The 23,857-nt window shown below is 44.6% G+C and overlaps 1 protein-coding gene across 1 annotated transcript in view; it reads right to left on the reverse strand.

The window, feature by feature from the left end:
* PAPPA (pappalysin 1) overlaps positions 1-23,857 on the reverse strand; it is a 181,060-nt gene that overhangs the window by 145,913 nt on the left and 11,290 nt on the right. The window contains exon 2 of the mRNA XM_032200161.1: positions 8,014-9,082. Coding sequence (XP_032056052.1) covers positions 8,014-9,082 — 1,069 coding nt within the window. The remainder of the gene's footprint in view (positions 1-8,013; positions 9,083-23,857) is intronic.

Genomic DNA, 23,857 nt, shown 5'->3' on the forward strand with positions numbered 1-23,857 from the left:
CTAGGTATGGAGTTTCAGCCTTCACTCCAAATTTCCTGGCTTTTTGGAGGTTTATTAGACTTTCATACCCCAAACTTTTAAGTACTCCAAGAAGTTTCCTCAGCACAGCTCTCCCTGATCCCTTTGGAAACCGGGAACAAGCGCTCTGATGGTGTAGCCACCCACCCATTATTAATGAACCAGAAAGCCCTTTCTTGCAAATTTATGCTAATTTGGGGTGCTGAAATTGTGTGCAAACTGGGTAGTTTCAGTTGAATTGCTCTGAGAAACTCCAGAACCGCAAATGTGCAAATGTACTCAGAACAAAACTGAAGGACAGGATGCCAGTGACCCCAGCAGAGCAAGTGCTTCTGATCTTCCTCTGCGGTGTGTGGGTCCCATACCTCCACTTCAGCCGGCACACACGGAATTGTTTCTGACAGCAGCGTTTTGTTTTCCTGGTGAAAGCACCCTGCCAGGTTGTGGGATGGGGACTTCTCAGTGATCTCTGCACAAGCATATCTTGGTGGTGGTTAGTGGCAAGGTAACAGAACAGCTCCACAGTGCCCTGGCCCTGGGGTGTCTGAAGGGCCATCAGTTCTTCGTGCTGCAGGTACGAGGAGATAAACTGTGAAACTCCCTTCTTGCCCTGGGTGGGCAGAGGAGAAAGCCTGTACTTCAGGAACGAACTGCCTTGGGGAAGGAAGGAAAAGAGAATAGGGAGGAGGCAAACAGGGACTTAAAGCATCAGGAGCCGGTGCCAAAGAAGTTCAAGCAAGGGGCAATAAACACCGACCGTTCCTCGCGCTGTTGCCTACAGATCTGCCTCTGCATCCTTTCTCCTTCAATCTTGTCCAGGACCTTCCTCTTTTCCCTCACCTTTCCATTTACTTAATCCCCTCTTCACTCAGTTCCAGCTATCAAATTTAAACATACACACACACCCAAATCCCCTGCCACACACACTCCTTCTCATACCTCTGAAATCTTCCAACAGGCCAACAAACTCAGAGCGGAAAGCCCACAAGAAATCATAAGCAATGATTTACTGAGACAAACCTTTTTTTATAGATGAACTGATTAATTTGGGAAAAAAAGGAAAATACTTTAAACTCGTAAACCCTTCTTTTTATTCTTATCTTTTGTCCTTACACTATTAATTGGCTTAAAAAGGAGACATCCTGCCTTCCTCCCACAAAACCTGCCTTACTTGCAAGCTGCAGCTCTCCCAGCTATGTCAGGAACATCATCGCTCTGCACATCACAGCACAGCGTTATCTGTTCTGCTTGGAACATGCATCCCTTTTCCCAGTCCTTCCACCATATCTCCTGAGGCTACAAACAAGTCCTCTGTGGCATAAAGGCTATCTTTCTACCCCAAAACATAGACTACTTGTAGCAACTGCTATTTTCTGAGTAACCACACTTTTGGGTTGGCTTTCTCCCCCAGCATTGAGTTCATAGATACTGGGCAAAGGCAGAGCTGCTGGGCCAGTATTAATGCCTGCACTCACATCAACATTTTCAGCTGAGACTATATAAAGAAAAATCACCTTATTCTTCTCACCCCTTCTTCTGAACCCTGAGAAGCCCCCACGTGAAGGCAGCAGAGATGCCAAGGATCTGAAGTGTGGCTGCACAGAGTGAAGTCCCCCAGGACACAGCACAAGTCAGCATCCTCTCTCCTAAAAGATTTCTGTACATTTCCACAGGCAGCAACAGTGAAGAGATCATTAAGAAAAACAAACAAACAGCTGAAGTACTGTTTGTCCAAATGCAGCAACCCACGTGAGGGGCAAAGTCAAATGCATTGTGCTCTCGGATGGTGTAAATGAGCATGGTGGAGGTCACTGCTCCGAATTTCCTCAAAAGGCAGCTATGGATTGCAAGAAATGGATTTAAATTCCTATCAGGAAAGAACTCCGAAAGATAGGATTGGAATTGCAAATGGAAGTATTGCACCTGGTTAAGCTCGGCACAGAAATAGCCTGTACTTTGCATCTTTCTGCGTGAAAGGTGCAACCTCCTGAATTTACAGAAGGCTTTGGTTGCCGCTAATTAAAAACGCAAGGGGCACCTCACACCTACTGCTGACGAGAGCTTGCACCCAAAGGGATACAGGAGAAAAATGGGGTGATTAAGCACAGCCTCACAGCATTTAAAGAGGCATTTTGGACATGATCAAACTGAGGGGGGGTGCGAGAGACAGTGTAATGTGCATTGATCAGCAAAGAGCATAAAGCAGCCTTATGCAGACCGCTGCTTCTCAGAACACGTGAGGGGATGAACTCCACCTTGTTTGTTTAAACTGAGGCTGGTGAGGAGTTATGGGGAGCATCAGCGGTGTCTGCTGGGCAGCCAGGTCTGCAAGACGCAGTGCTGCAGAGTCCTTGCTGAATCCGCAGACTCTGTGCTTGCAAATCTTCCAGGTGGGGTTCCAGAGCCAAATGGGTCTGCATTAGCACTGGAGAGTATAATAATACTTTAATCTATTGTCTCCCACAAGGATTCTTAATGATCTCTGATAGTTCACTCCATAGATTTTATAGGCTGTCTCTATTCCAAGCATCCTGCAGTTTGACCAGACAATGATCTTTTTAAATAATGGATAATGTCCATGAAAGAAACCATGAGTCCTATGAGTCTTGGGGAAAAAATGTTTCTTGAAAAATACCATTGGAAAAGATGACTGTGGGTCAAGCTAAAAACTCCTAGCATTTCTAGGGTGTGCAGTTGTAGATGTAGGAATAGTTTCTTTAGCACTGAAGTCCTGTCTATATCAGAATTCAATACTAGACTTATAAATGTCAGTTGCTAGCATGGGAACAGATGCAACTCCTCCCAGCTGATTAACATCCCTGACATCTGGAATAGAGGACAGAATAAACAGAGAGAACAGAGCATTTCCTGTTGGGACTTGGCTTTTGGGTGCAAACTACCAAGATACAGCAACTCTGTCCTTGACAGTGTTATCTCTCCACCTTTCAAACAGCCCTGGGGCTGGTAACTAAAGAACTGGACATATAGCACTGAATCCCTAGACAAAAACTCAGATATTTGCTATATGTCTCTCTGATACCTGTGTGAATGCAGGAGTCCTTGATGTCAAGAGCTGTACAATGGCCTCTTTAAGGCAGGGGATTAAGTCCTCAAGCTTCCTGAACTGAACAGCTTTGATGAATTTCTTCTGTTCTTTTTAGTGTTTTGGATTAGGTCGAAATTAATTCTTCCTTGGGAATCAAGGAGTATTTCTTATAACTCTCTTAGCCCCTCAAAAAGGGCATTGCGAGTGCCTCCCTCCTCCAGAGTAAATTGACCGTGTTTTGCAAAGAAGCCTTGTGAAAAGGTTTTCAGTGGAAGAGAAGGAACAAACAGCAAAGAAGTTAGTCTGATCAGAAGCTCACGGAGGAGCGATGCAGTTAGTTACCTGCCTGAGGCTGCCTGAGGCTGTGGCTTAGCCAGACCCCTCCAGCTGTTAACAGTGTGCCCTCCACACAAGGCCCTGCCATAGCCACTGCTGCCCGAAACTACGGCAGAAGCTTCTACGGATTATTCAGATGTCCAGTTCAAGCCTATTTCACGTATGACCAGAATGTGCCACTGTCCTTAATCTGGAGTGAGCTGACGTGATGCAGTGTGGAGCTGTGCTGAGCTGCAAGATACCACAGCTGGAGGGGCCACAGAGAGGGGTGGCAGCAGCACGGCACCAGACCCGAGCTCTCCGCTGAGTGTTGCTCAGAGCCCACGGGCAGGTAATGCAGACAAACTCAGTGCCCGTACAGCTCCTCTCTGCCCCTTGTTTAGGCGAGCAGAAGGGCTGTGTGAGCCTCCAGGGCACACGTGGGGATGTTGGGAAAGCTCATCCCCAAGGTCACTTCTTCTGGGAGGGATTTCCAGCAAGCATTCAGTACTTTGTCTGAATCGAGGGAGTTTGAAGACACTCCAGTAGCTTCTACTGTTTCAGGAATTTCATCAGCATTTTCCTAAGAAGTCATCAAGACGAAGGCTTTCTTATCTGGATATGCAATCCTGTGGTGAAGTCTGATGTACAAACCCAGTATTACATAAAAGAAATGGTTCAGTTAACCATAGTATGGTGCAAGAATTTGCCACATCAAATGGCACTTACAGGGAATGATTTCCTATGATCCCTTGCTGTTTGTTTCAAGTTTTTTTGTTTTTTTTTTTTTGAAAAAGAGCCATGGTAGGTGTCATGAGCTAAAAGTCTTCCCTATTTTGTAACCAGCAGTATCCCAAACAACAAAAGGAATGTGCCTTTCTGGCAAGTATGTCTATCCTTGCTCCTTCCTTTTGTACTGGGACACGATGTATGATCTTAGCATGTTCTCATCTTCCCAGAACTACAGAAACAAAGAAAAGTGGAACAATTTTTGCAAATCTTGTGCTGGGACTAAACACATTCTGTCCCACTCTCATGTAATTAGTAAAAAGAAGTTAAGCAGATGTCTCAGATAAAGCCTGCTGTGTGAATAATGATAACCAGTCTTGTTTTTCTTCCCGTAGGCTATTAAAGAAGACGAGGGATGATCTAGCTGGTACCACAATGCTTACAGCTTTCTGCTCTGCAGCTCCCAGAGCAGAGTCCCCATCCATCAGCACTGTCCCTCTAAACTGTCCCTCCGGCAAACTTTGCAGATGTGTCACAGTACTTACATTTCTATGCACCAGCACTCCAGCTACCCGACTGTGGCACAACATCTCAGCTTTGGAGGTGCCAGAAGGAGAGGTTGGACAGAAAAAATGCCTGAGAGCTGCACCACAACAGTGGCTGAAGGACACCACCAAAGTACCTGAGCACTTTGTCCAAGGTGCCAAAGGGATCGCAAGAAACTTCTAATGCAGATTGGAGGTGTCTCAAAATTACTCTGGTACCATCATGTCTGTGATTGCAATTAGTCAAGAAGCACGCACAGAGTTTTTTGCTCCAAGGCTCAGAGCAACTCCAGGAGATCCCAGGATGGAGGCTTGAAGGACTGGGACTGAGACAGCCACACAGACTGATACACCAAGGAAAGCGACAGGAAATGAATCCATCTCCTTTTGGGGATGAAGAGGCACTGAAGAGGGTTCCTGTTTATAACAGCATTAATCAAGCATTAGCACTTTTTGGTTGGTTCCAAAGAGCAGAATTACTTCAGGAATAAACTCCACATGGTGAACAGCTGGCCACAACTGCAGACACTAAGAATACAGAAGGAACAAAACCCAGTCACATCTAAAGATCCCCCGGTACCAGGGAAGACTGAAGAGTCTTTATGGCACAAAGCTCAGGGAACTTTTTCCTGGTACCATTTCATCTATTTCACCTTCTCTCCCCCCTCCCCCCCCCCCCCCACACACACTTTATTTGATGCCTCACCAGACTGAGGGTTAGTTTCCTTTCCTTCTCCTATTGTTAGATTGAGCTTTGGCAGAGGAAACACCTGGAATTAGATGTGAGCTCTCAGTGGCTGTGGAGATGTCTTCATTGATGTGGTGCAAGGCCTGCACTAGAGGGGACTGAGGCCTCTGCCAAAGAAAGTGATGACAAGAGGGGCTGGTGATGCAAAATGGGCCCAGATGGTGCCAACTGAGTCACACATTTTGACTGAGTCAGTAATTGGCACAAAAATTGCTCTCAGGGGATGGTGCTGAGGGCAATGCCAAAGCCAAACACAGGGTTTGAATCTTCCCCCTTTTAGTCAATGAAGGCTTTGCTGACAAAACCACTGCCCTAAACCTGTATTCATTAGCCCAAATGCTCAGAGGTCAGCCTTTCAAACCTCATTGATCATGTCTACAGACCCAACTGCTGTATTTTGCCATACTGAGTGTGAACACCCATCACAGTGATGGGCATGAGCTCAGGCTGAGCACATTGGCCAGCAAGGAAAGGCTCCAGAGAGATGGACTACCTTCTGCTGACCTTGGCTTCACTGCCAATGATCAAAGCTGCGTTACAACTTCTACGCAAAGACAAATAAATGAAATCTAAATGTTGCAAAAAAAAATCTTTGGAGGAACTACAGATTTTCTCAGGCTCTATGTTGTGGAAAAAGATGTTTAGGCCTCCCTCACCGACTTAGGCGTGTCGCAGAGGAGATGCTTCTCAAGCCAATGTGAACATACAGAAGATCTGTGAGCTTAACACCATGAATGCGACTTCTCCAGACAAGTTCAGCAAGGTGGTTGCCTCCAAAAAGAACATACAAATGCATATGAAAAGCAGGTATGCTATGTTAAGGTAACTTCAAATTTTTGAATTAAATTCCTTGCCTGGGCTTGTGCAAGTCCAATCTGTCTGTGCAGCAAAGAAACTTCATTTGGAATAGAAATATCTCTGCATGTCAGAATAACAATAAGGTACCGTCTTAAATCTGAAAACTAGAATTTAAAAGGCTTTTCTTGTTTCATTTTGTATGGGTATTATGCTGGTCACAGTACAAGTGATAAAAGGGTACTATCAGATTAAAAATAATGTATTTTTCTAAAAATTGTCATAGCTGTTATAACTAACACCTCGAGTTCTCAGAACTACAGTGTTAAAACAATCCAATTTGCATTATGCCTTTGATGATATTTGCTCAGTTGTGTTCCTCTCCAGTGGAACAGTATTAAAAGACTGGTATTTTTCCTTTCGATATTTTCAATAATTAGTGTTTAAAGTAGCTCCTCATTTGAGCTTTGTTCACTGGTAACTGAAGTCCAGCTGAGCTATAGGGATGTTTTTTAAAAAAAGCTCACTGCAGTTTTTAAAAAAGAAGAATGGAAGCATTTCTTTGCAGCTTAATTATGTGTATTTTAAGCTCCAGTTGAGATGACAATGTTGTTTAAAAACTTCTTTCTACTAAGGAAGTTATAAATATAGCCTGAATTGATATAATTAAAGCAACTCCAGAACAGCTCATACTTTCCTTCTTAACCTGAATTTCAGTGTTGACAACACAGGGTGTTCTGACTGTCTTATGGTTTTCCACCATGACTCCAGAAATTTCCCCCAAAAGCTTTAACATGGGATACAGATGACAGAATTTCTGCAGAGTTCTGCAGAATTTCTGACAGAATCTTCTGTGTGTTTATATCACTAACTCATCCACAGGAAACTTTTTTTTTTAATTGAAACATACTGACTCTTCTCTGAAAATACCCAAAAGCACATTGAAGTAATTGTAGCTATGATCTACTCAATTGATTGAAGTTACTCGGGGATGACCCTCTTCAGACTACAACACGAAGAGGCCATTAGCTGAGCACCTCATGATTTTATAAACTCACATCCATCCACAGAAATCTCCTCTCCCACTTGTGATAAAGTGGCATTACATTAAAGGTTGGACTAGATGATCTTAGAAGTCTTTTCCAACCTGAATGATTCTATGATTCTACCCCTGCTTTCATATCTACATAGAGGAACACAGAAGAATTCAGTCACCCACCCAACATGTGCAACAGCACTCCCAAGAATCTGGTACCCACCTCCCTCCTCATAACCCCTGGACTCAGCAGCCCCTCCACAGCAGTGCTTACAGAAATCAGTACTCACATAGCATTCAGAATATAGAATAACCTTCCTACCTCCAAAGGTACCTACAAAATTAAAGTATACCTAAGAGTATTTGTGTTCCGTGCCTGAAGGGCTCTTCACTCTCCAAATACATATGAGCTTCCCATGGCATATAATCTTCATTCCTAAGAGTCTCTGGTTAAAATTATCTGTGCAATACCTCAACATACTGCTCATAACCAACAACTGATGGGTCTTCTGACAACGTCTGTTTCAGTCTTTAGTGCTAGCTTTGTTTAGTCTAGATAGGGAAAACCAATTCAACGGCAAGACGCTGTCAAGACCATTACTGAGATTGCATACAGGTAATTGCAATGTGAGCCAAATACTATGGAAAAAAATAAATGAAGAAAAAATGCCAAAGCCTGTAATGTCAATAACATAATGGTTCAGCAGCCAGCAGGCTGATCAATACCTAGACAGATATTCATTAATATGAACATAAAAATCTCGTTTAAGAAATTGCCTACCTGTAAGGAGAATATGGGTCAAAGCATGTCTTGGTGACTTCTGTTATCTCCGGGTTACAGCATTCCCCACCATCAAAGTTGTATCTCTCGTAATTACAATCCATGTCACACACACCGTTCTGCTTCTTCTTGTTGAAGAGCGTGTGGCGCACGTGTCGGCAGTCTCCCCCGTCGTAGCCAGTCAAGGTGTGGTTGCACTCGGGATCACAGTTCTCATCCCCGATCTTGCTGATATCGCAGTTGGCCAGGATGAGTCGGTGGCGAAGGGAAGAGTTCTTCACCTCCAGCACCTCCAGCTCCCAGGTGATGTTGTAGCGGCTGAAAGCCTCGTTTAAATGCTGATGCTGGAACTCGATCTGCTGCTGGCTGACAGTGGGGTTCTGGTGCTTGTCATCATAGAGGTTTACCACACGGTAGCGAACTATTTTGTTACGGCGGAAGCTGGGGAGCTTGTTGTAGCTGGCAATGACGTCCGTGTTGTCACAGACTGTCTGTCCGCAGAGAGGAGGCTCTAGGCTGGTATCCAGCAAATAGCCATGATGGTAGCTGTACTTGTTCTGAGGACTGCTGCCATCCTTCATGGGAGACCAGGTGTTTTTCACATTCAGTAAACTGTCTTGAAGAACTAGCTGAGGTAGAGGCGTGTCTTGTCTGTGAATTGCCTGGCCCATGTCCAACAAGATCTCCTTCTGAGACCGGGCTGTCCTCCAGAGGCTGAAGTGCTCTACATAGCCCCGATAGTTCTGGTTCAGGGCATTTCCTCCAACCATGAGCACCTTGCACTTCAAGGTCAGAAGACTGAAGATGCTGCCCACTTGCTCTCCACTTGTGGCTACCTGGGCACCATTCACATAGAGTTTCATCAGGTGCCCATCGTACGTGGCAGCCAGATGCACCCACTGGTTGGGGAGGTAGCTGCGATGTGCTGCAATGGTGGTAACTTTGCGAGCACGGTCCGTCTTCAGAGAGAAGAAATAGCGGGGGTCTCTATTCCCCTGGTCACTGACGGTGTTAATCCCCAGGACCCATCCTCGGTCACGGGAGGTGTAAGAACATTTGTCATAAAGTCCTACGTGCCCCCAAAAAAGAAATATGAATAAATAAGGATGACAGAATAAATAAAGAATTTCGTCTTTAAATTGTATAAATCTCTCTCTCTCTACGTATAAACACACACTCACCTATGTACATTACAAAGTCAGCATACACGAAAGGCATTAAATCATCCAGAACGTGACTGTGGGAGGTCATGTTAAGACTTGCTATTAAAAGTCAAGATTTGCCAGTGGCATGTATGAATGGGATTCCCCTCTCCTGACCAAAGACCAAAACCCTTTTGCAAACTCTTATCGGCATAAAGCTGTACTGTGCATTCAGTCTTGCCTTCATTCAAGCCATACTTCACTGGCTGAAAATGCTCTCAAGAGGCAGTCCTTGGTGGCTTCACTGACAGCACTGCACCTTCCATCTAGCCAAGGGCCACCACGGGCAATAAGCACGACATCTAACCACCACACAGCTCCAGAGACACCGAATGGCTAGAATAACCTTGGCAGGATCAAGTGCCCAAATCTTGCAGAGAGCAAATGCATCGCATTCAGGCTGCCTTCAAATTCACGCCCATTAAAAACCAGTAAAGAATCAGCCTGCACTGGTATGCGCCAATGTACCTAACTGTTTACCATGAGCACAAAGCACAGATCTACATCTAAAGATCTCTCCACTGGTCCTCAGCTCCAAAACATGGTAAGAGCCCACTCCTTCCCAGCCTGGGATATGAGGTCTGGCAAGTCAAAGACATACATTTCCATCTTTTGGTTCTCAAAGGCCATGGGCTGCAGAGACCCCTTGACTGAAAAAATAATCATTAGAGCCTTCAGCGCCAATGGCCTTCCTACTATCAGCACGTAGAACGCGCTCCTTCCCCCAAGCCGTCCCTTCCAAAAGCCTAAGCGAAAATCATAAATCTCTGACAGTTCAGTCCTCATGAAAAGACTAAATATCCCCTTACCTCACCCCTGCACCCTAACCCTCCCAGCACTACAAGCAAATAACATCTTCTGCTTCTGACTAAGTTGCTCAACAGCCATCTGTTAACAATCACTCATTAACAGTGCAGTCTTGTCTAGTATCAACAGAGCAAAGGTTACAGGAGCATTCACTGTATTTTTCCTCCCCTCTCCCAGCACCCACCTTCCCCCTCGCTCCTCACACCCTTCCCCTTTCCTCCTCCTCCCCCCGCAAAAAAGTCTTCTGATGGGAAAGTTAAAAAAAAAATTTAAACAGGGCTTTTTTCTGCACGCTGGTATTTTGCTAGGGACTCTGAGCTCCCCCTTTTCCTGTTGCCTTTGGAAGAGAGATCCCAGGGTTCGGAAGGTAATGTGTTTATTCATCTGTAGGGCGCACTCAGTTCAAAACCTTCTTGAGACCAGCTTCTAGTTTATACTGCTACTTCTGATCACGGGAAAGGAGAGGAGGAGGAACAGGGAAGGAAAAAAACAAATATGCTAAAAAAAAAAAAAAAAAACGACATTTGCTGGGATGGATGTTTACCTGAGAAATTCATTATATGAAAGCCAAGCTACCAGTGACCTTCTAGAGTCAGGGATCTCCTGTTTTTTGAGGGTTTTTACATCTTCTTTATGGAATAAATACTTTTAGCAAGCATTCATTTTTGAGATGTATTAGAGCCCATAAATGTCTGCATTTTTATGAATCTCAAATGAAGGTATTTTCCAATGATAGTTTCCAAAGACAGTTGGCAAATTCCAAATAAGCCATAAACAAAGAAGTTATAAAAATGAGACATAAAAAGTTGCCATCCCAGTATAGCAGGCAGGGGTCTCTGGCAACTGGGCGAGGCTCTGGCAACTGGGCGAGGATGGAAACAGTTGTCTCTGGGTGTGAAGAGAGACCGGCGGCGTTACAGGAGAGACACAAAGCTTTCCTCTTCTGGGAGACTGCCTTCTATTGATTCTCCCCCCTGCCCCAGAGAAACATTTGGACGTGCCCTATATAGAGGTATGGCATCCATGCAAGCCAGGGCACAAAAGTGAGGACATGGGATGTTCCAAAATATACCCAACTCTGGAAAATTAAAATTCTGTGGGAGTCCATATTCTGTTTCAATAGCTTTCTGTTATTGAATATCTTTTGTTTCCAGTGTGGGAAATACTGAAGAAAGAGAGTAAAAGCGTATCCTATAAATGGAACCCAGCATGAAATGAAGCCACCTCTCCTGAAAGGAGACCTTTTTATAGGTACACTATGATCTCATCATAATAAGACCATCAGAGCTGGTCAGACATTTTTTAACAGAGCTTTCTCCTGCCACCTTTGCAGCCCAGCATGCGAATTCTCCAGGCCTGCAGGCCCAGGGCAGCTGTGCACGCAATAGCTGCTCCACCTGTGTCTTACGGCATCCAAGCTCCCTGCTGTCGGACGGAGGGCTGGAAGTCCTGGAACAGGCTTCTGGGGTCTCCAGCTCTGAGGAAGTCCACCATACAGTCTTTAAGGGTCAAGTTTTTTGGCTTTTTGTACTGACCGGGGCTGGAAATATTCCCCTAAAGAACTAATAAATTATTGTGGAATGGAAATTCAGTTTCCTAGCCAGGATTAAAGAACATCTTCCTCTCTCTCTGAAGTGCTGCATGATGCTAGTGATTGACCTCAGCTGAACAGATGGAGCTGCTGGAGGAATACTACAGAATAGTAGCAATCCTCCCTTGCTTTTGAGCATTTAAACCCTGATGTGATGCAACGTGTCTTGAGTTTGGCTCAAACAGCTGCCATCAATTCAAGATTTACAGGGAGCCAAAGGAGGGCAGAAAAAGAAAAAAAAACAGCGACAATAGGGACACCACTGAACATGTCAGTATGAAAGCTGCTGAACTAAAACAGTCTACTATTCCAGTTCCTTACATTTTCTAGTTTAGGGCAAAGGTCATTACTGAATCCATATGTCGCATGCAGTATTCTTTTCTCAAACTTTTACTATTACATACATCCAACTCTTGATGAAAAGATGGATTGATCACAATACTTTCAGCAGGAAGACTTGTTTTATTCTTAAGAGAAAGGAAAAATAATACGAAAAGGGATGAGAAACCCACACTCCCTATAACTTGCACAGTCGTGCCATTTCTTTATGACCTTCTTTTGCTTGTATATGCTGTACCTACTTTCCCAGTCCTTCGCTTACTTTTGGCTTTAGACTATGAATCCTCCGGCTAAGGGAGTGTCACTTTTCCGTTTTGTCCCCAGCACAATGAAACTAATTTCAGCTGGGACTTTGGATGTCATAATAAAAGAATTTATTACTTCTTCTATGACAACTAATAAGGGCAAAACCATTGGATGAGGGACATGTGAAATAATTGCCAGAACTTCTGAAAACTGAATAATTTGATGTTTTCACAATTTATTTCAATTTAGTAAAAGGTTCCATAGCCATGAGTTATTTCTTAGACATAATTAAGAACATTTCAAACAAGAAGAGGCCTCTTTTACCCCAAACAAGGCTGTTTTTGAGTAAAATCACCCCCTCACAATGGTTGACACTGAATTTCAAAATTCAGCTGTGACCACAACCAACATTTACATGAAAAACATACAGAGTTTAGATGCTCATTTACACGGGGAATTCTTTACAATAATGTGTCAAAGGACATTTTTAGCTACTTGGTGTCCCTTAAGAAACCAAGAGTGGTGTAAAGAGGCCTCATGGTAAATGAGACTCAAGCCAACGACTGCAAAACCACAATTTGGCGAATATGCCTCAAGTTTCCGAGCCAAGAAATGGTGCGAAATAAAACTGATGTTTGTTTTCCCCACAGCAATTAGATTAAAAAAATATGTACAAGTCTCATACAGCAGCAAACAGTTTTCCTCACTTCTGCTTGCCTTGAGTTGCTAGAAAGGGATGGAGCTGCAGCTGAGAAGAATACTGACAGCCCTTCTCACCCCTCAGTCTGAGTGATTTTTTTCCCTGTAAAGTTCCTATTCCTGAAGCCCGGAGGATTAAAACAGAATTTATCTTTTATTAAAAAAAGAAGAGGCACTAGTTCAGCTTTCCAGTAAGAGTCATCGGTAACCGTCCTTCCGCACAGAAGTGAGTCACTTTTCAGACAGCTCCGGAGGAGCGCGAACACTTCGGGATGCCACGTTCCCGTGGGCTGAGACAGGGGGGGCCTCTGATGGCCCATCGGGCTCCTTCCACCCCATCATGTTTGTCCCATGCTGGAACAGTAAATTCCTAAGGCACCGAGGTACTGAGGACTGCTGGAAGATTAAACCCCGAAGGCCTGGTGCCAAAAAGCAAATAGGGAAAACCAGAAGTACAGTCTCTGCCTTTTTTTCTTACAAGTGAAATATCACTTGTTTGGCTACCAACCCACAACTGCTCCGGAATACAACTGCTCATCACACCTGTGCTCCCCCAGGGAGCCCCAGCCATGATTTACACCTCAGTTTGTTCCCAGGCCTTCACCGGGACTGCAGCAGAGGGGCCTCCGCGCGCAGGACCCGTGCTCTGGGCTCATGAACAGCCACTCCGGGAACAACGTCCCGGGTGAGGACACGAGGCTTTGCCGTAACTGAGCTCCGTAACTGAGCTCACGATGCCGAGGTTGGAGTAAAGGATTATCGGGAGCAGCCCCAGAGAAACAGGGATGCACAGCTAAAGGCTGTAGCTGCTGGAGGCGTAAGAAGCTCTCTCTGTGGGCACAGCTTGAAAGAAGAGGCCGAAGTAGCCCAAGCAAGCTGCTGTAATCCATTTTAATATTATCAATAACAGACTCCAGACCTCCCCTGGTTGCCTCAGTGCTGTTTCTTACATCTTGCAAACAGCAATCTTTCCACTAATCAGCCCAGCCATTACCTAAGAATTTATTTCTTTACGCAGAACAAAGTTTCGCCCCTTTGCTGAGCAATAGGAAGGGAAAAAAAAAAAAAAAAAAAAAAAAGAGACTTGTTATGCTTTATTTTCCAGAAGCTGAGGCTGGGGGAAGGGGAAGAAGGAGGTCAGTTCAACTTTGAACACATCAGGTGTGCTGTGGAGCCAGTCACAGCCGTGCAAGGCAGAACGGAAAATAGTGCCCCGCACTTCTGAAAGTTGGCCGTGCCTGTTTTGCTGGGAGACTACAACCAGAGGTGACAGGACTCAGTTATGAAAGGGGAATTTAGGTCAACAATCAAAGCTGCAGTCAGGGGGCCCAAGAACAGGGAGCTAAAGGTTGGGGCTGTTTTTTTCTTTAGCATGCTTTAATCGTTTAGTATCAAAGCACAGAGGAACGCTTGAAAGAGCAAATATTCTACAGGAACCTATAGAAAGCTTTTATCTGGCCAGAGGAAAATAATTAAAACCGACAGATTTGGGTTAAGTATCCCCATGTTCCATGCAATTGGATAAGTCAGCGAAGATCCACTGGAGCAGTTCTTGAGTTCTGCACTGGATATTTGATGGTATGATGTTGAACCCAATATAGTTTTACAAAGGGGAGAAATAATCTCTCCTTTCCTTTGCTGTACTTCTCCCAGCCCCCAGCTTCCTTCCACAATAGTTAAATAATTCAAAGTCCAGAGTACTTAAGGCAACATCTCTGTCTATACCATTTCCAACGCAGCTAAGAGGCCTCCTGAGGTCACCCCCTGAGATGAGTTGTGTCTCAGGCAAACCACCTGAGACTTGCTCAGGTGGCAATATACTACTTAAGTGAGGAAGAAGGGGATGTTTGCTGCTGCTATCAATCTAGCTAAATTCAGACCAGATATTACCATTTACAAGCTATGCAATAGGATTCAGATCCAAGACGGAAGGATGGAGTTCTTTTCATTTTGACATGAAAGGCAGGAACCTCATCCTGTAGAAAGAGAAAGCCTAATACAGCTATGACTGTCTAATGTTGAGAATTTGGTACAAGGCTCTTTGCAATACCAGAACCTTTATATAATTGCCATATAGCTTTAAGTTAAGCACATATTCTGTACCATTTCTCAAACTCCCAGCCACTTGTACACTCAGCAAGATACCTTGAAGCCTGGAAGCAGGGAGGTGAGAAAGGCTAAAACAGCAAACATGAATTTGTAGTGGCTTGTTAGTTACAAACATTACACAAATCCCTCCCTTCTGATAAGAAAAACATGTAGGCTGCAACAGAGCAGCCACTGGCATGGACAATCATATTAGTGACACTTCACTGAGCCTATTGTGAGAATATACCCGCTAATAGTATATAAGAGCTTACTGCAAACAGATCTGCTAGGCTGGGGTTAGTGAGAAATTATTAGATTGTGAGGGATTTTGAGGTGTAAGTGAACACACTATGCTGCCTAACCAGATGGCACAGAGCAGTGAGCTTCAGCCCTTGCGGTAGTGTAACAGGGTCATCCTTGGACCGGGTACTGCTTTTGCAAGGGCTTCTTTGTATACAGTATCAGCATAAACAAGTATTAGTGGGAAGCTTGGCTTCTTATCTAGATCTCCCTAAGCATTTCACAATAAAGCTGCAGAACCAGTGGAGACTGGTACTTGGTTAACAAACTGTGGCTGTTTATGATCCAATAACCACGTTTGGGTGGGCTTTCAGATGGAAAGAAAAAAGCACATCCTTCACAAGGGTCAAACTTCAGGCCCTGCTGTAAAGTCTAGGAGCCCAGGAACATTTCACAGAACAAGGGTAAGAATTTTCTAATATCTGCAGAACAATTTATTTCTCCTGCCTTGTTCTCAGAAACAATCAAATATTTTGGGCTGAAGCTTGGAAAACCATTATGTGTCCATGTTATTAGAGATACGCATAACACATGCACACATGGGGACAGTATTAAGGTAGTATGGGCAGTCCTTTCTGGGATAGTACTTTAAGTGATCAACTCTGCAGCCACCAGTATGCTTCTTCTGGAAATCACTGGTGTATGCCATAAACACGGAAGGCTTTTCATCAAGTTTGATTCAGACAAGAATCAGGTTGGTGGCTGCCAGTTTTAGACAATTTAGTGAGGTCCACTGATAATAAAGCAGTTTGGTGTTCATGAAAACCCAGATTTCCTTCAAAATGTGAATGGAAAGCGCTCAGTAAGTTTGTTGGTCTGGTTTAAAGTTACCTGAACACCTTTCAGCTTCAGAGCGTACCTATGTTCACTGGTCAGCAGACCCGGGTTACGAATTAACCATCCTATTGTAGCTCAGGCAGCGTGTTCACCTTTAGGGAAGTTCAGCTTTAACATCATTCCCACGTTAAAAGCAGATGTTGCAAAACATATGGATGGATACGTATCAAGAGGCATGAATGAAAATCATCCATCTCTCACAGGCACACGCAAGTAACACTTGCAGAACTGGAGGCACACACAAACCTACAAAGAGGACAAAACACAACAGCACACTGGTGGAAGGGACACTCTATGCACACAAAGGACCCAACAACGTGCTTGGTGGCACATACGTTACTCTGCTTCCAGGTCTCCTCCTCCTCCCTGTGCTATTAGCCAAATACTGATTAGCTATCAAAGCTCTACTGACAAATTTACTTTTGTGCATGCTAACACAGAGTGGCTTTCCTCCCTTTTCTAAGAGATAATGCTTGAGAGCAAACAGAGAATCTTCTATGGAAGGGACAGACACGTAACACCGTAACTTCCAGGCAATCTAAATGATAAAGTGGCATTTCTGGGCTCCTTTTAGAAAACAGCAGAGAGAATTGATCATAAACTGGGTCAAGATAGGTCAGCATACCTCAGAGCAGATCAGATGGCCAGAGCATCCCAGGAGGAAATGTTCTCCTGGAAGGATTATTAGGGGCACATCTGTGCCATCAGATGACCGTGCACAATACCCATCGGCTCACTGGGAGTTCAATATGGCATTTCCTTTCACAATGTGCTTTGTGCCTGACGAGCACTGCGAGTCAATCAGCGGCAGCAGTGGCCAAGCCCGTAGCTGTACTGGAAGACCTCCCGACGTGCTGCCCCACTGAACCCTCACAACGGCCAGAAATGCAGAGAGGCGAGGAGCGGAGGTCTAGCGCGAGATTGCTTGCGGTGCTGCTCAAAGTACACGGCCAGAGTGGAAGGGGGGACAACAACACAGCTTGTTTTGCTTTTTAGAATTCCCTTGTCACTGACCTTTACAGCAGCTTTAGGGCAGCACTGGAACCAGCTGAGCAGTTACTACTCCCAGCTGCAGAGAGAAGAGCTTTTACACCATTGCACAATGCATGTGTGTTTGGGGGGAGGAGGTTAGGGCGAGAGAACAAAGAAGGAAATCTAGTGGCACCTAAATCAAACATTATGATCAATGAGGGAGTGGGAAGAGAACCTGGGGAGTGGGAACAACCTTACAACCTTTCTGGGATCAGACAGATGGCCAACATCCACATTATTACAAAAACAAAACAAAAACAAAAAATTCCATGAATGCAAACTAGGGCACCCTGCAAGGAGACTGTAAAAATCACATCATGATAGCTTAGGCTTGTCTTTGTAACTGAGGGGCATTTCCACATGAAACAGTTCTAGTTATTTAATTGGATTTTGAGAACATTCTTGGGCAGATACTTTGTGAGTGCAAAACTGAGTAGTTCCAGTGCATTTACACTGATTTATACCATGCAAGATCTTGGCCTCTGTGAGAATTAAATCTCTTATTGCAAAAGTATCTCAGACCCTATCCAGACTCAAATATCTTATTGCATCTGGCTTTCCCATATGACTGCATCTTTCCTATACTCAATAGAAGCAACTGAGGAATATGCCAACCTTAACAGAAGTGTTTCAGATGCAGCACACAGAACAGCGTGCAGTAACAGCAGACAGAACAGAGCTCACTGTGCCTGTTTTCTGCTGTCGCTTTTAAAAGGGATCCGGGCCCTCTCTAATCATGACTATTTCATGCCTCAAATTCCCCACTCCATACTTGCATACAAGTTCCAAACCCATACACAAACCACAGAGATATTTTTGCTTTCTAGGAAACATCCTGCTGAAAAAAACCTGCCTCTCTAACATGATATAACTACTATAGTATGCATTCCAGATAGGCTGTAGTCACCACATACTAACTTGAGTATATAATCTTAGAGCTCCATTTTTCTGCTCAGTTTGAATCCAATGCCATTTGTTCGGGCATGATTTTCCTCCTGGAAATACCTGAGCCTGTATTTCTGCAATACAAATATCAGTGATCACTTGATCTGTGAGCACAAATAAACAGACATCTGAAAGAAAAACCTCACACAAATACTAGCAGTGTCTTAGAAGTGTACAGAAACAAATTCACACCTATTAAACTGAAGGCTGGAGCTGAAAATTCAGCCCTTAATTCTTAAAGGACAAGATGGGACAGCGACAGGCAAACCTCCAAAAGGTCATAATTCTAGTTCACTTTCCATGAACGTTGCCAAAGTCAAATGCTTCTCAAAAGTAATTGACCTTCTCGAGCCTGCAGAAATGGGAGAAAAATGTAAAAGAAACAAGCTACCTTGGAAGTTTTTTGGCAATTCTTGTGTTTAACTGAGCAGCAGGAAATATCGTATGTCCAACCTTTCTTGTGTTATTTCAGCCCCTTCCATTTTGGGTTAAATCTGGAACCAAAGAAATGAAGACTAACAAAGAAGTATGTACATGGACTATGTTCTCTGCTCATGTGCTACACATCCACGAACATGTGTGTTCGAGCGAGCAGGCTGGGACATTTGGAGCATTTGATTTTCAGGAAAGGTCTCCAGCTGCGGATGGTTTGTGTGAAATTAGTGTTCTGGAGCAGACTGTCATTAACGTAGGTCTGTGTCTGCAACTTGGCCAAAGTCACAGGAACAGGTCGCTTCAGCATACAGCCAACAAACCTTCTGAAGAGGATTCAGCACTGCTGCTCTGCCCCAAGACAGAGACAGACCACGCAACAAGGAGATGACAAACTAAAGTCCCCCCAAGCTTATTCCCTGCCTTCTCATTCACTTCTTTGTTTTCAATGGCTGTTGCTGTGTTAGCTCCACAGCCCTGACATTGTCAGGAACTGTGCTCCAGCTTCTGTGCCCAGGAATCCCTACAAAGAGCTAGAAGTGTAATAGTAATTAGAAATGTAATTTAGAAATACTCTACCGGTTTCAAGGAGAACCCATGGATATACTGGAAAATTAAAGGATTAGAAGTCAGCATGCTACTGTTTGCTTCAATTGTTTAGAATCATGGAATATCCCAAGACAGATGGGACCCGCAAGGATCATTGGGTCCAATTCCTGGCTCCACACAGGACTACCTAAACATTTAGCCACATCTGAGATCATTGCCCAAGTGCTCCTTGAGCTCTGGCAGACTTGGTGCTGTGACCATGTCCCTGGGGATCCTGTTCCAGGGCCCAACCACCCTTTCAGAACCTTTTCCTGATACCCAGTCTGAACCTCTCCTGACACAGTTTCATGCCATTCCCATTTTTGGGGTATTAACTGAAACCCCCAAAGTGATATGACATTAGAAGCAGTCAGACAAAAATATGGCTCAGGACAGAATTAACTCCTCTTTAAACAAGAACTTGCAATTTAGAAAAATACTGCTTTTATGATTTAAAAGAACCTAGTAACAATATTCTACCATCCTACTTGGAAAGGCTTTTCAATGCTGACTGCTTTCATGGCTAAAAGAGGGCATCTTCTCTCTGCTCTGAAGCTGCTTAGTCCCCATGTGCATTCATTGGATTTTTCATATCCTCTATTATTAGATTTCCAAACTCCAATCATCAGATTACTGTTTCCTAACCATATACTTAAAGATCACGATGATCAAGTCACCTCTTAATCTTCTTGAGTCAAATACTTTAAGACTTGTTACAAATCCTATAATTACTCTCAAGATTGTTTTTTCCTCTAAATCCTCTCTCATACAATATCCTTCTTAAGCTGTGGACACCAGGACTGGACAAACTACTCCAGCAGCAGCTTCCCCATTGTCAGCACCAGGATAACACAACCTCCCCGTCCTGTTCAATGCTTCCGTGTTTACAAAGCAAACGATGACTCTAAACCTTTGGCCGCAGCATCACATCGGCAGTTCACATTCAGATGCTTTATCTACTCCGACACGGCGCTACTCCTACCCATTTAGCTTCCAGGTGAAGGATCCTTCCCCCGGCAGCCAGCCTTTCTGTACGACCTGCCTCCTTTCTATATGTATGACTTCACATTTGGCTTTACTCTGATGCATACTGTTTGCATGTTCTCAATTTATGAAAACACCCAAATGAGAGTCCTGTGTTGGTCATTGTTTACCACTCCCTGAACTCTGCAACATCTGCAAAATTTATCAGCCCTGATTTTATGTTTTCTTGCAGGTTGTTGACAGAAAATATTAACTAGTAAAGAGCCAAGATTGCATTGTGCTGAATAGGAGGGAATGAGGCCAGAGTCACACTGTTCAGGCAACAGCTCTGTTTTTCAGTAGGGGAAAACAAATACCTGTGATAATCACGAATACGAGCTTACACAAGTCAAGAGAAAAAGATTGGACAAATAGATAAGGATGAGATTGGCAAGATCTGCCTCTTTTTCTCTCTTCGGCACTCTACAACCTCAGTTCTCTCTTTCGAGCTGCACAAGGCTGCAGGGACCTGGTGTGACCCGGGCCAAGGGGACTGCTGGGCTGAGCATTTCTTTCTTTCAGTATAGCGGCGTGGCATTTGCCATTTACCGCATCATACATGATCAAAGAGCTGCGCGGGTGTTATTACCTCTTCCTTACACACAGTGTCCCTCTGAGGACTGCTGAGAGCCATTATCCCACCTTCACAGATGCAAAGGACAGAGCTGAAGGCACCTCAGAGCAGCTGCAGAGTAACTAAAATCCCAGAGCAATCTGTGCACCTCCAAGCGCTCTGGCCCAGAATAAGAAGCCTGAATTAACAGAAGAGGGAGCCTACTTCTCTCAACACAGCAGTTTCACCACTGTCTAACCAAACACCCTTTCTTTCTCCCAAAGCATCTAATTTATTGCTAAAGGAAATTGCTGTTCTCTTCCCGAAACCACCAGCAAAAAAAAAAAAAAAAAAAAAAAAGGGAACCTTTTGCAACTGCCTTTGTTTTCCTCTCTGCCAGCGAGTCTCTGCCTCGCCTCTCCTTACAGAACATCTTGTTGCAATGCCCATAACATCCCCATAAAAACGTGTGCCTCGTCAAGCCTGCCCTGTCACCAGTGTTTGACAAGTGTCAGAGAAACCCCATAAAAGCCAGGCTGCAAGCTCATCAGCGCAAAGGACACCATGTGTTGAACACATTGACAACTCTCAATAAACAACGTCTCTGCCGAACAGCTGGTTGGGCTGCTTGGGTTTGGAAGAATGTCGTCCACATTGCCTACTTACGTGCGTGCTCCTCGGTGATGCACTGAGGATCTTGTGCATGGGGAGCGGAAATACGTCACTTCCAGAAGATACCAAAGTATTTTTATTTATTTATTTATTTTTTTAATGTATCCGAACAGAAGTTTAGATCCCGATTCAAGGTTTCTGGCCCATTTCAGTACTACAGATGTGCAATAAAGTGGTGGCTTCTCAATACAGGCGCAAGAGACGTTTATCCCGAGGGAGGGGATATGAGAGGTGATGGTAGGAAGAGCTGCTCTAATCTCGTTTCCTTCTTCCCTCTCTCTCATGAGATACACAGATCCCATTTCATATAGTGCTTTCTTAAGTACCAGAGCACAGAAACGGTTAGAGGGCATGCTCGCCGAAACAGTTTGGCCATCACAGTGGGTCAGACACACACGGCTGGGGCAGAAGGGCCCCTGCCTCTCTGCCTCTGCCTTCAGCACTTGAGACAGAGGAAAGTTTGGTCCAGGGCTCACCTCCCTACTTCTGGGACGTGTGTCCTCCGCGAGTGCAAGGGCTCCTGGCCCACCTTTGCTGCCAAATCCCAACCCTGCAGACACCAGGCCAGAGAAGAAACACAGATCCCCGTGCAGCTCATTTGGCCTCTGAGATGCAGCTGCTGTTGCTTCTCTCTCTGGCTTGTTCCATGGAGCCTGCAGGTGTTTGGATACGGCCATTTCCCAGTAAAACTGGTGGTATGCTGATGTTTAAAATAAAATAAAATAAACCCCTAGTATTATGGCGTATAGCTGAAGACCACCCCAGATTTAGCATTGCCTCTGGTGAGACACAGAATGTAAACAGTCTGTTTGATTAAACCATCCCGAGCAAGAGGACTTTGGGGAATTCCAATCTTTCCCAGCTCAAAGAAGAGCAGAAGATACGCTGGTACTCTGCTCTTCATTAATTCAGAGCTCTTCAAAGGGCAAGAACGAAGCACTCAACTTTCCTCCTAGGACAAACTGTTGATAGTTATCCTGGAATTCTTGGAGGAAGCTCACCAGTATAAATCAGGTCCATTTTCCCCCCTTCTCTTTTTAATCTGTTCACAGGCAAAGAGATTGTGCAACAACTGATAAACTCTGCCCATGCTGCGATGCAAAATGCTCGGTTCTGATTGTCTCCCCCCTGCATTAGGGTGGGAGGTGGAGAGACCACACTGGAACAGTCTTACAGATAAGGCTATTAATTACATGCCAGAAAATATTTGTACAATAAGAGAAACTGCTCTTCCAACAAAAAGCAACAGATAAGACTACTTGAAACCATCACATTTTAAGGTAAAGAGATTCTGCCAGCACTGGAGACCTTTTGTAATACATCTAAACTTTCGAGGCTCTTAGAACTAAAGGCAGGACCACAGCTTTCACGTCTAGAGTACCTGGGAAGGCTCGCACATCCCCACTTGCCAAAGGCACTCACTCCTTTTAGAGGAGGAAGAGGGGGAGCCTGGGGCAGGAGCACTGTGCTGATAGCACACCTCTGGGTGAGCAAGGAACCACAACCCTACCAATGCAGCCTCCCCCACTCCCACAGCTTTTCTTTATCTCCTCATTTTCCCATGCATCTTGAATAGCCAGAGAGGCTTTTCAAAGGAGGATTCCAGTGTCTCCTGGAGGGAACCAACCCCCTAATTCCCTTACCTCCCATCTGAGACCACCAAGGTTCAATCCGAAAAGCACAAGCCAGGAGAAGTCACAAGAAAATGATCTTTTGCTTGGGTTCCCCCTGTGCTGGGGGGGAGTTAGGGGGCCTCTGGAGCAAGCGAAAGCATTTTGTGTTTTCCAGCTGACAGCACCATTACCATGCCTGTCTGTCCTTGCTGCAGAGCTCACGGTGAGTGCACAGCCCCGTGTTAGCTACTTCCTCGGCCCCTGCTCACCCCTACCTCCTTACACTGGTGGCCCAGTGAGAGAGATGTGTGACACCAGATATATCATCCATGTGCTCAGACTACAGAGCAGGATAATTGTCCTTTGGGCTATTTTAGTCCTTTTATAGCCTTTGCACAACTCCCAAGCAACAAACAGTATTGCCAGGAGCCAGAATCTAGATTTCAGTGGGGAGAAAGGTAGAAGAGAAGAGAGAATTGGTGGATTTATCAACAAGGAATCCTACAAGTTCATTCAAGCTCATCCCCCTGCTTGGGGTTCCCAAAAACTGCCCAGGCTGTTCATTATTCTGAAGCAGATTGACGTTAGAATTTGACTCCCTCTTTTTTTCCCATTTTCCACGACAGAGGGAAAAGAAGAGAAAGACACACAGTCAGACAGACGGGCTGACATCTCATCAAAGCAATTCCTACAAGCAGATGTAGAGTAGGAAACATCCAGCAACCCTGCTGGCTCCAACCCACAGCCTGGACCTGAGTGCCTGGTGGATTTTCATTAACTAACTTTTCTTCCTGTGAACTTCCTCTGAGGGTGTTTGTTTATAAACAGAGGAGGGGATATTATTGCTGGAGATGGGACAGTAATGGGAAGGGGTGAA

The sequence above is a fragment of the Aythya fuligula genome, chromosome 19 (assembly GCF_009819795.1).
Source record: "Aythya fuligula isolate bAytFul2 chromosome 19, bAytFul2.pri, whole genome shotgun sequence".
Classification (NCBI taxonomy): Eukaryota; Metazoa; Chordata; class Aves; order Anseriformes; family Anatidae; genus Aythya; species Aythya fuligula.